The sequence below is a fragment of the Microcaecilia unicolor genome, chromosome 1, assembly GCF_901765095.1.
Source record: "Microcaecilia unicolor chromosome 1, aMicUni1.1, whole genome shotgun sequence".
In the NCBI taxonomy this organism is placed as follows: domain Eukaryota; kingdom Metazoa; phylum Chordata; class Amphibia; order Gymnophiona; family Siphonopidae; genus Microcaecilia; species Microcaecilia unicolor.
This window is the reverse complement of record NC_044031.1, coordinates 391,377,320-391,389,876: the sequence shown is the minus strand read 5'-3', so window position 1 is coordinate 391,389,876 and position 12,557 is coordinate 391,377,320. Positions and strand designations below refer to the sequence as shown.

The window sequence follows — 12,557 nt, the reverse complement described above, 5'->3', positions numbered from 1 at the left end:
AGATCCTACCTCGTCCTCCACTTTCCTACCTGCAAGAATGTTAAATATAAGACTCCTTTGGCATCATCCTTCCCTTACATCAGTCCGAAATATTGGAATGTCCTGCCCAAACAGCTTAAGGAGCTTTCCGACCACCAGCTGTTCAAGAAGTCCTTAAAGACATTCTTATTCAGCAAGGCATTTCCTCTGTGTTTTCCCTGTCCCTGTTACTTTCTGTTACTATGCCATCTTTGTTTTGAATTGTAACCGCCTGCTCATGTGGGTAAATGTGGGGGAGAAATGCACTAAATAAATAAATATATGTGCCTAACTGATGTGAGCAATTATCTCGGCCAACTTAGGCTCTTGTTTACTAAGCTGCACTAGAGGTGTGCTAGCGTTTTTAGCGTGTGCTAAGCATAAATGCCCATAATATTCCTATGGACGTCTACATGGTTAGAATGCGCTAAAAACACTAGCGCACCTTATTAAACAGGGCTCTAAGTTTCTATCAGTTATGTGCATGTTTGATTCCCACCCATGTTCCACCCCCTTGCAAATATGCATGTTGTAAGATAGGTGAGTATTTACAGAACTGCACATCAGTGGAATTTTGGCATTTAAACATATGTACACACATACATGCATAAATGCCATCATTGTAAACATTTACATATGTAATGGGCATGTACATGTTATAGAATTGCCCCCTTTACATGCCTCACATTACTAAGCACATTTTCCTAAACTGTAATAAATTAGAGTGAGACCTATGATTTTAAAAATATGGTTTGGGCTAGATTTATCTGATGTTGCCTACACAGAATCCTCCACTTTGTTTTCCTGGATACGTCTTGACTACCTTCTATGTTTATATATATATATAATTTTTATTTGTATTTTGTTCTGGTTGTATCATGTTGTTTTAGGTTATTGTTTCAACATGCCAGGTCTACTCATTTAATTGCTTTTCAACCCCCACCTGAGTAATTAAATAATTAAGGCGTTATTGTTACTACCACTCTTGTGATGACAATACTGTTTGTGCTACATTTGTTTTCTTTCATTCTTTCTTTCTCTGTCTACTCCGTTGACAGGCTTAATTCAAAAGAAGGTCACAGAGAGACACAGTAGTCTAAAACAATAATAATTACTAATTCCTTATATATTAGGTATGGGGATTCCTAAATGAGCTTTTCAGCTTCCCAAAAGCAATTTTAAAATAGCCTCCTTCTTTATATATATATATATATACTAGTAAAACATGCCCGTTTCTTGCGCAAATGAAACGGGCACTAGCACGGTTTTCTTCCGAACCTCCCCCCCTCCCTACTCACCCCCTCGGCGTTCTGAAGGCACTGACCGGCATTGTTGCGGACCTCGGCACGCCACCTTCTATCTGCTTTGTTGTTGGTTGTTGGTTGTGAAGCCACTGACGCCATAGCTCCGCCCTCAACGTCATCACGTTTGACGTGAGGGCGGGGCCCCAACACAGTGTTTTCGGTGGCTTCACCACCACGAAAGCTTCGAACTGGAAGGAAGTGGCCGGAGGACCTGACAATGACGTCAGTGTCCTGAGAACATTGAGGGTGAGTTTTATTATATAGGATATATATATTACATGTAGGATCTACATTTTTCTGTCCTCACATGTATACAGATTGAAGCATGCTGCTCTGTTTTACCTTGCATACTGAGCAATAAAATTCAAAGAAAGAAAACCTGAAAATAATCAACTCTAATTTGCAAGTTGAAACAAGCCAGGTTTTCTCTTTGGTTCTGTCAGCTGTCGGAAAAGCGTTTCACATTGGCTTCTCTTTTACTTTGTAAGCGCTCCCTGGTGTTTTCCTTAGGACTTGGTAAATGCTGAGGATAGATCTTTTTTGCCCTTAGCCTAGCCACAAAAGTAGTGGTGATGCAGCAGTTTGTGTGGCAGAACCAGGTTAAACCAGCCAAAGGTATAAAGAAAATGTCAGCATATTTTTAAAACAGGGAAATCTCAGAAACAAATCAGCTCTGGTCAGCGAATAAAGTACCAAGCCTTAAGGAATGAGGACAGCTTTTAAAGGAAGCAGCTTTGCAGCATGAAATGCCTTACTGTCTGCCAGGCAACTCTGCATGCATACTTACAGCATATAAGTCATGACTCCTATGCTCCACATGTCTGTGGGAAAGGAGACAAAATCATAGTTCACCACTTCCGGGGCCAGGAACTCAGGCGTGCCAAAGTTTACTTTCAGTTTTTCTCTGGGCTTGTATCTAACGGACACAAAGGATAATGGATGAGAACAGAAAGCAGTTGAGTGTATGAATCCTACAGTTAACAATTAACTATTGCACAAGTGGACATCAGCTGTTAATCAGATGCCAATGACTGTTCCCAACCTACTTACAAATTATCAGTATTAACAATAGATTCTAATTAGTTTAAAAGGTCTCCCCTGGTTGACTACAGCTTGAAGAACTAAATTGCCCCTTGGTTGAGGGAGTCTTTTACTAAGCTGCGGTGACTCTAGCGTTTACTGGGTAGTAATTATTAGCTCACGCTAAAAATGCTACTGCAGCTTAGTAAAAGACCCCCTAAGTGTCATACGACTCCTTTAACTAAGCAGCAGTAAGCCCAACGCGGGCTTACCGCTCGCTATCCAGGAAGTATCGCCCGGCGGTACTTCCCACCCCTAGTGTGCCATCATTTCCAGCGCTACAAAAATGTATTTTTGAAGCGCCGGAGTGTACCTGGCGGTAATCGGGCAGTGCCGCGTGCTGCCTGGTTACCGCTGAGTTAACGTGGGAGCCCTTACCACCACTTCAGTGGGTGGCAGTAAGGTCTCCCCCCCCCCCCCCAGAAATGGCCGCGCGGCAAGTGCTTTACTTGCCCCACGGCCATTTCCTTCTACCAGCTGCAGTAAAAGGGGGCAGCGCTGGCCCCCTTTTGCCGCAGCTTGGTTAAAAAGAGGCCCATAGTTTTTCTGTACTTTCCAAACTGGATTTTTTTTTTAATTGAGAACAATTAGATTCTATGATTTATATCCTTTTGTTTTCATAGTTAGATTCTTTGACTAGAAAAACAATCGTGCATCAGTATTTCACACATCTCACTTGTGCCTTGGTGAACAGGAGTGGCACGCATACATTGCAGAGGATCATCAGATAGCAATCAATGTATTAAAAAAAGGTTTAAAGTGACCCACAAAACCCCCCAAAATCAGGAAAAAGTCAGAAAATTCTGAAAACAAAATGAAGATGTCTAGCATGTACACATCCCTAATGCATAAACACATTATTGGCATGTTTGTGAAAGGGAAAGATGTTTTAAATCACAATGGTGTGTACTGTGATGTCCTCAACTTTCAACAGAAAAATTGGCACATACAATAATACCAAACATGATTCAAAGCTAGTAGTTTTGCTAAGCTTATTTTGCATGGATGGGCCTCTTGCTGTTGAACTCTGAGGACTGCAGGTTGACCAGTACCATATCTGCCTCACACAATTCCAGGGTGTTCTCTGAAATGCTTCATACAAAACGAATGAGAATAGGTTTGCCATTGAGGTGATGTGGCTGAGTTCCAGGAAGAGGGGGAGGGGAGATATGATAGATGCATTTAAATACGTCTACAGCATAAATGCACAGGAGCCGAGTCTCTTTCAATTAAAAGGAAGCTCTGGAATGAGGGGGCATAGGATGAAGGTGAAAGGGGACAGACTAAAATGTAACCTGAGGAAATACTTCTTCAAGGAAAGGGTGGTGAATTCATGGAACAACCTCCCGGTGGAAGTGGTGGAGACAAAAACAGTATCTGAACTCAAAAGAGCTTGGAACAAGTACATAGGATCTCTAAGGGAATGACAGGGATAACAGTTGACATGGATGGGCGGGCGGACTGGATAGGCCATATACTCTTTATCTGCCTACATTTTACTATGTTTATATGAGGGCAGACAGCTACTTCTACTGTAGTGGCTGCTCTTGGCTCAAACTGGTGCTGAGGGCTAGATTTGGAGGAGACTTTCCTCCAAGCCACAACTATTGAAAACTGCTTTGGAGCAGAGACATCTTATGCTTTTGTTAAATTAGACACCTTATTTTCTAACTCCTCTTACTCTCTTATCTATCTATGGGGGTCTTTTACTAAAGGTTAGCTCGAGTTATCTGCAGCAGGGCCCATAGGAATAAAACGGGACCTGCTGCAGATACCATCTCTCTGACCTCATGTGCAACTTCCTTTAAATTTCCACTTAAACATATGGCCAATGAATAAAGTATGAAAATGTTTTTCATTCCCTTTCCAAAGCCTGCAAGTTTACACAGCACACCATAAAGCATGATGCACTTCATAGGTACTGAAGACACCCAGGTTTTTATCTTTTATTTATTTATTTATTCATTTATTTAGCTCATGCCTTTTCTCACAGCCATCCAAGGCCAGTTACAATTTAGTTACTGTAGGTATTCCTCTGAGGTAATGGAGGGTTAAATCATTTACCCAAGGTCACAAAGAACAGCAGTGGGTTTTGAATCCTGGCTTTCCTGGTGCTCAGCCCATGGCTCTAACTGCTTGGCTCTTCTCCCTCTGCTCTTATGCTCCATAGTACAGCAAAGAGGAGTAACAGAATCCTTGAAAGTACATGTATGTGACACTATGATGCTCATTTTCAAAAGAGAATGGACATTTTCATGGGAAAGCATCCATGTCATGATTTTCGAAACTGAGATTTGAGATGGTTTTCTACGCAGTTCATCTAAATCGCAAGGGTATGTGTTGGGGATGTATTTTGGGTGGGATTTGAGTGGACCAAGGATTTGGACATTTTTCTGGGATAATGGAACAAGACAAAAATGTCTAGGGCAAAAACTGGGATTTTTTTTATCTGGACCTTTTTCGATCATGACTAAGTCACAAAAAGGTGCCCTGACAGTTGACCACTGGAGGGATTAAGGCATGACCCCCTCCCTTAATCCCTCAGTGGTCACTGACCCCGTCCCACCCCGCAAAAATGTGACAATGTCAGTACATACCAGAATCTGTGACAGTTTCAGATATGATGGCCATTCCTATTAAAGCAGCAAGCCAGGAGTAGGCTAGTGGTCAGTGCAGTGGGCTATAGAGAAAGCAACCCAGGTCCATAACTCTAACTAGTACACTTGTGGTGAAAATTGTAAGCCTTCCAAAACTCACAAAATATCAACTGTACCTATAGATAGGAGACACCTACAGACCTGAGGGCTTTTGTAGTGATGTACAATTATGTACAGTAGGTTTTTAGGTTTTCCACGAGGGCTCACAATACAACACACAATGGGTGAGATTCTATATATGGCGCCTAGATTTGCATGCTGAAATCCAGGTGCATTCTAAAATTATGCATGTAATTTAATTGCCTCAACAAGCCAATCAGAGTTTTTAACAGCACTTAACAAGCAATAATGAACACTAATTAGCAACTCGGTATGCACATTCTATAATGAACTGCACCTAAATGGTGGCGAGCGTGGTTCAAAATAAATGGGGCATATTTATGTGCGTTTCATGGGTGTTCCAAAATTTACATGTGTAGTTATATAATATGGCACAGTTCAAAATAAAAGGGGCATGTTTGTAGGTATCTCATGGGCGCTCCAAAATTTACACGTGGAGTTATAGAATACAGTGTAGTCTGCCTAAATCTATACATCAGGATTTACGCCAGGTTTTTGTTCATGTAAATGGGCGTGCACAGATTTAGGTGTGATGATATCAACTAAGCATATTCTATATACCGCATGAAAATCTTATAGAATATGCTTAGGTGAAACTGAGTTCCGTGCGGATTTTTTAGGGGCCATATATAGAATCTGGCCCAATATGGGTAATTAAGGTGGGATTTGTACCTGCATCCCTTTATGTGAAGTTCACTGCACTGACCACTAGGCTGCTCCTCTGCTCTGCTGGGATGTCTGTGTGGCCAGTTTACTAGGCATGGTGCCACACAGCCATCCTTGGCTTGTTTTCGTGCGTTTTTCTCTAGGACTTTATTTTTTAATGGTACCTAAAGAAATATATACTGAGTACAAAAATGTCTGGAAAATTGTGATTTTCAAAACTAAAAAATAGACCTTTTTCCAGTTTGAAAATTGCTATGTTCAGGATCAGAATTTTAGATGTTTTCGGCAAAACATCTACAATTGGGCTAGGACCTCATATCAAAAATGCCCCTCCATGTTATCACATCCACTACTGTCCACCTTACAGTTTGCTCTTTTCTTAAGCCAAAAGGTCTCAACATTCCCAGCACACGTTACCAGAGCAACCTGCTGGTGATCGCATGCAGTAGGTCTCACCTGCCAGCATGGCACATAACCACTACTGCAGCTTTGCATTCCAATATTATTAAAAAAAAATTTATTTTGGAAAAGTGCCACTAGGGCCAGACTCAAGACTTCTACACAATTTGGGCATAAACTCTCTCATTCTACAACAGGTTGCTTGAATTAAATTAAGCACCTTTTGCATGCTAAAATTTATAGAATACTGCCATCCACGAGGGTATGTGTACAGTTGCACATGTAAATGGCAGTAGCATGTCTAAGCGCTATTCTATAATTAAGCGCTAAAATGGCATGGGGTGAATTCTATAAATGGCACCTTAAAAAATCAGCACCAAAAAAAAAATGCTTAAGTGGTATTCTATAAGCAGCGTCTAAAGTTCAGCACAGTTTACAGAATAACACGTATGCATAGAGAGGTCATGCATAAATGTAGGCCCCGCCATTTGCAAGAAAAAAAATGTGGTGCAAATGCCCGAGCCTAAATTTACATATGGAGCACCATTATTCTATAATTACACACGTAAATCAAAACTACGCCCCTAATCCACCTGAAACGCCCATGAACCTCCCATTTCCACATCCCCTTTTTCGGCCTGCACTGATCTTGCACCTAAATTTACACACATAAGTCCCAATTAAATCTAATTGGTGCCACTAATTGTTTGCTATAAAGCTAGCTATTTGCACTAATCGGCTCGTTATTCTATTAAACTCTTCGCAAACTGGGGCCGCGCCTATGTTTGCACATGTAATTTTTGGCGACTTTTATAGTGCGTAATTGTATGACAGACATTCACAGGGGAGGGGCTGGTAAGTGGGGCAGACTTTTAAACGGGCTACTTGCAGAATATTGTTAGTTACGCATGCAAATGTCTCATTTAGGGACTATCATTTACAGGAGCCATAGGCCTGTTGTAAATGTTTGCCCCTAAATGTTGGCACATTGATGCAAGTTTACAAAAGTATCGCCTAACGCTTTAACACTCTCTACCTAAAAAAATATGATGCCTAAATGTTGATGCTTTGTTATAGAACTGTCTTATAAACCCTGCAAAAAAACCACCACAAGTCAATTTTCTTGGACAATTTTAACATAGAATATCTGATACCTAGAATATCTGTTACCCAAGAATTTTATTTTGTGCTGCTTTTGTGTGAAGGACAAAAATCAATAGAAAAGCCTTGTAAGCCAAAAAATAACAACAACAACATCTCTTGTAATTTTGAGCAAAATTTCTGACATGTAGCACTCAATTTCCCATCACATTTTTTTAAACAAGTTTTCGTATACTTACGCAGCTTTTTCGGTGGATTGTTTTTACTTTCCTGAAATTACAGGAAATTTGGTCCCTAGAGATTTTGCTGTGCAAGCAGATAGACTTGCAGGTCTTTCCAAACTTCTGGCATAACCAAAAGCTAGATCAGCTGATGGAGCTCTGAGTAAATATGATAAGGGCATGTTTTGTTTGGAAAACCGTTGCACTGCTAATAATACACAGTAAGATGTAGCACACTGCCCTGATTTCTTTCTTATCACACAGTGTATTATCTTAGCCATGTTGATCGCTGACTACCACCTGTTTAAACTGAAATCAATATTCAAATGGTGTCCGCTATTCACCAGAGTGTATGTGTAGGCACATTTTCAGTGGCACTGCATGTATAGGGGGCGATATATAACTAGGCACCTCCATTTAGACACCCTGATGCCGCATGGTGACAGCCTATTCTGTAGCAGCACCTGTGCCCCCCGATTCTATTATAGAACACTAGTGTAACCCAGTATTGGGTATATTTACACCCCAGCAGTTACAGCAGCCATAGACCTGTCATAAAGATAAAGGGGGCATTTTTGATATGATGTCTAAATCCGATTTTTGCTAAAACGTTTTGCTAAAAAGTCCAAAAATCAAGTGGTGAGCATGGCCATTTTCTAACCATCTTTTGGTTTCGAAAATGGTCATTTCTTAGATATTTTATAGATCTTTTTGTGCTCAGTGCGTTTTACTTTTGTGACCATTTCAAGGAAAAAAACCATCCAAGAGAAAAACACACAAAATCAAGCCACTGGGACATCTGGGAGGCCAGCATTCTTGGTAGACTGGCACCACAGACATCCCAGCAGAGCAGTAGGACACCCTAGGAACCGCTGCAGTGGACTTTACATAAAGCTCCCAGGTGCACATCTCACTGTTACCCCCTTATATTGAATGGTAAGCCCTCCAAAACCAACAAAAAACCTACTGCACCCAACTATACACCACTACAATAGCCCTTATGTCTGCAAGTGTCACCTATATGAGTGTAAGGTAGGTTTTTGGTGGGTTTTGGGGAGCTAACACTTTCCACCACAAGTGTAACAGTCAGAGTGGGTTATAGGCCTGAGTCCCCTGTTAGGCTACTCCAGGGACCTGCTTGCTGCTCTAATAGGACTAGCCATAACATCTGAAGCTGTCATAGAGGCTGGTATGTACTATTTCATTCACATCTTTGGGGGGTGGGAAGGGTTCAGTGATCACTGAGGGAGTAAAGGGAGTTAAGTCTTAATCCCTCCAGTAGTCATTCAGAGCACTTTTTTGTGACTTAGTTGTGATTGAAACTGGTCTAGACAAAAAAGTAAAATGTCCAGAGCTAACTTTTAGCTCTGGATATTTTGCTTTGTTCCATTATTGCACAAAAGCGGTCAAGTTTTGGGAATGCCCAAATCCCACCCCCCAACACACATCCCTTTGTGATTTGGACGTACTGCAGACTAACTGCATAGAAAAACATCTTAAAATGAGTTTCAAAAATAGCAATTTGGATGCTTTGGACAAAAAAAAGAGCACGTCCCTTTGTGCATCCCTTTGAACTTTATCGAGGTACGATCCCTTAGAAGAAGAAGAACCCACATTCTAGTACCTAATAAGGTCTCCTATCCTCTTTGAACCTGAACACAACTACTGAAGAGTCAAAAATCACCATACACCCTATAAACATCATCAGTATCTGCAGCTCAGAACCCCAGTCCACCTAGGAGACTATAAAGGACCTTCTTTTAACCACTACATTGCAACAAACTAATCAGAAGGTGCGCCAAGCAGTTGATATCACCTCCTGATCCTCTTTGAATCTGCTTACAAGTGCTGAGGCTTGTGCCCCTTCATGCATGACTTTGGCAGCATCTTCGGAAGGACTCTGAACCAAGTTAGTTATTCGATACCCTTTGTGAGCAACTTGACAAATGCATTCCACTGACCTAAGAACTGACAGTCAACAAAAGCGGAATATTAAAGTGCATCAGTTCCTGCTACTTGGACTTACATAAGTATTGCCATACTGGGACAGACCAAAGGTCCATCAAGCCCAGTATCCTGTTTCCAACAGTGGCCAATCCAGGTCACAAATACCTGGCAAGATCCCAAAAAAGTACCAAACATTTTATACTGCTTATCCCAGAAACAGCAGATTTTCCCCAAGCCCAATTTAATAATGATCTATGGACTTTTCCATTAGGAAGCCGCCCAAACCTTTTAAAAACTCTGCTAAGCTAACCGCCTTTACCACATTCTCTGGCAACGAATTCCAGAGTTTAATTACACGTTGAGTAAAGAAAACTTTTCTGCGATTCGTTTTAAATTTACTACTATTTTTTAGCTTCATCGCATGCCCCCTAGTCCTAGTATTTTTGGAAAGCGTAAACAGATACTTCATGTCTACCTGTTCAACGCCACTCATTATTTTATAGACCTCTATCATATCTCCCCTCAGTGCTTAGGGAAGCTGTCCAAACCTTTTTTAAACACCGCTAAGCTAACTACCTTTACCACATTCTCTGGCATCGAATTCCAGAGTTTAATTACACGTTCAGTGAAAAAACATTTTCTCCGATTCATTTTAAATTTACTACATTGTAACTTCATCGCATGCCCCCTAGTCCTAGTATTTCTGGAAAGTGTAAACAGATGCTTCACATCCACCTGTTTAACTCCACTCATTATTTTATAGACCTCTATCATATCTCCCCTCAGTCGCCTTTTCTCCAAGCTGAAGAGCCCTAGCCACTTTAGCCTATCCTCATTGGGAAGTCGTCCCATCCCTTTTATCATTTTCATTGCCCTTCTCTGCACCTTTTCTAATTCCACTATATCTTTTTTGAGATGCGGCGACCAGAATTGAACACAATATTTGAGCTGCGGTCGCACCATGGAGCAATACAAAGGCATTATTACGTCCTCATTTTTGCTTTCCATTCCTTTCCTAATAATACCTAACATTCTACTTGCTTTCTTAGACGCAGCAGCACACTGAGCAGAAGATTTCAACGTATCATCAACGACAACACCTAGATCCCTTTCTTGGTCTGTGCCTCCTAACATGGAACCTTGCATGACGTAGCTATAATTCGGGTTCCTCTTTCCCACATGCATCACTTTGCAGTTGCTCACATTAAACGTCATCTGCTATTTAGACACCAACAGGCTTATTTTCGAAAGGGATCACCAGCGATCTTCCGACACAAATCGGGAGATCATTGGCGATCTCTCAATTCCGGCCAAATCGGTATCGAAAGCCGATTTTGGCCGGCCCCAATTGCTTTTTTCGTTGTGGTGCCGGCCAACCTTCAAGGGGGCATGTTGGTAGGGTAGTGAAGGTGGGAAGGGGGGTGGAGCGGGGTGGTGTTACAAGATGGCCGACTTCACCTTATTATGAAAAAACAAATGCCGGCTCGAACGAGTATTTCACCGGGCGGACTTGGTCCATGTATTTTTAGGACCAAGTCCCAAAAAAGAGCCCCAACTGACCAGATGACCACCGGAGGGAAGCAGGGATCACCTCCCCTTACTCCCCAAGTGGTCACCAACCCCCTCCCACACTAAAAAAAAAAAAAATTAAAACATTTTTTGCCAGCCTGTATGCCAGCCTCAAATGTCATACCCAGCTCCCTGACAGCAGTATGCAGGTCCCTGGAGCAGTTTTTAGTGGGAGCACTGCACTTCAGGCAGGTGGACCCAGTCCCATCCCCCCCTACCTGTTACACTTGTGGTGGTTAATGTTGAGCCCTCAAAAAAATCCAAACCCACTGTACCCACATGTAGGTGCCCCCCTTCACCCCTTAGGGCTATGGTAATGGTGTAGACTTGTGGGCAGTGGGTTTTGCGGGGGGGATTTGGGGGGCTCAGCACACAAGGGAAGGGTGTTACGCACCTGGAACCTAATGCAGGCACTAAAGGCCATTAGCCCAGACTAGCGTCTGCTTTAGTGAATGCAGAATGCTCACAGGCTCTAGTGCGGGAAACAAGCGCTCCAAAGATTAGCTCGAATAGCATGCTAATGTACTCAAACGGATGTTAATAAGGCTATTTCCTACTCCCTTCCAATGCTCAGAGAACAGCACACAAAACAAAGCAGCCCTTACTGCTGAAAACATAACACCAGCTCAGAGTAGGCGTTAGAGTATTTGAAGAGAGGATTTCTCATGATCCTGTCTTTAAAATCTGCTGGGGGTTTTTTTCTTTAATTTCAAAACTACTACTACTTAGCATTTCTATAGCGCTGCCAGGGTTACGCAGCGCTGTACAAGTTTAACATGGGGAAGGACAGTCCCTGCTCCGGAGAGTTTACAATCTAAAGGTTACAAACTATGTAGTCAGTGTAGGTAGCTTACAATCTAAAGGTTATACACTAAGTAGCTTACAATCTAGAGGTTACAAACTATGTAGTCAGTGTAGGTATCATGAATGGGGAAGGTGGTTAGGCGCCAAAGGCAAGGGAGAAGAGATGGGCTTTGAGTAAGGACTTGAAGATGGGCAGGGAGGGCGCATGGCGTATGGGCTCGGGAAGTCTGTTCCAGGCATAAGGTGATGCGAGGCAGAAGGGGCGGAGTCTGGAGTTAGCGGTGGTAGAGAAGGGTACAGATAGGAGTGATTTGTCCTGAGAGCGGAGGTTACAAGTGGGAACATACGGGGAGAGGAGGGCAGTGGGGGGCTGCAGATTGAGTGCATTTGAAGGTCAATAGGAGAAGCTTGAACTGTATACGGTAGCGGATTGGGAGCCAGTGAAGCGACAAAACAAAAGGAAACAAAAGGAAGCCCATGCAATCCCCTAAATGCCAGTTGTGAGAAACAAATGTGCGCACGTCCAATTAAACCTGAAAGTGAAAGCACACCTTGGCACCTGTTTCCTGCGTTTATATTTAAAGTCTTCTAAATGAAAAAAGAAAGGTGCAAAAAACAGACACCAATGTGTGCTTCACATTCAGTTTTGCCTGGCACATTCACACAGGAGC

General features: G+C 42.2%; 1 protein-coding gene across 2 annotated transcripts in view; it reads right to left on the bottom strand.

The window, feature by feature from the left end:
• The window catches only part of MYLK4 (myosin light chain kinase family member 4), a 109,856-nt gene that overhangs the window by 25,200 nt on the left and 72,099 nt on the right, over nt 1–12,557 (bottom strand). The window contains exon 10 of one of the 2 annotated variants that reach the window (XM_030210945.1): nt 2,110–2,238. In XM_030210945.1, coding sequence (XP_030066805.1) covers nt 2,110–2,238 — 129 coding nt within the window. Of the gene's footprint in view, nt 1–2,109; nt 2,239–12,557 lie in introns of those variants that run through there. The other variant, XM_030210946.1, reaches the window with a different exon arrangement.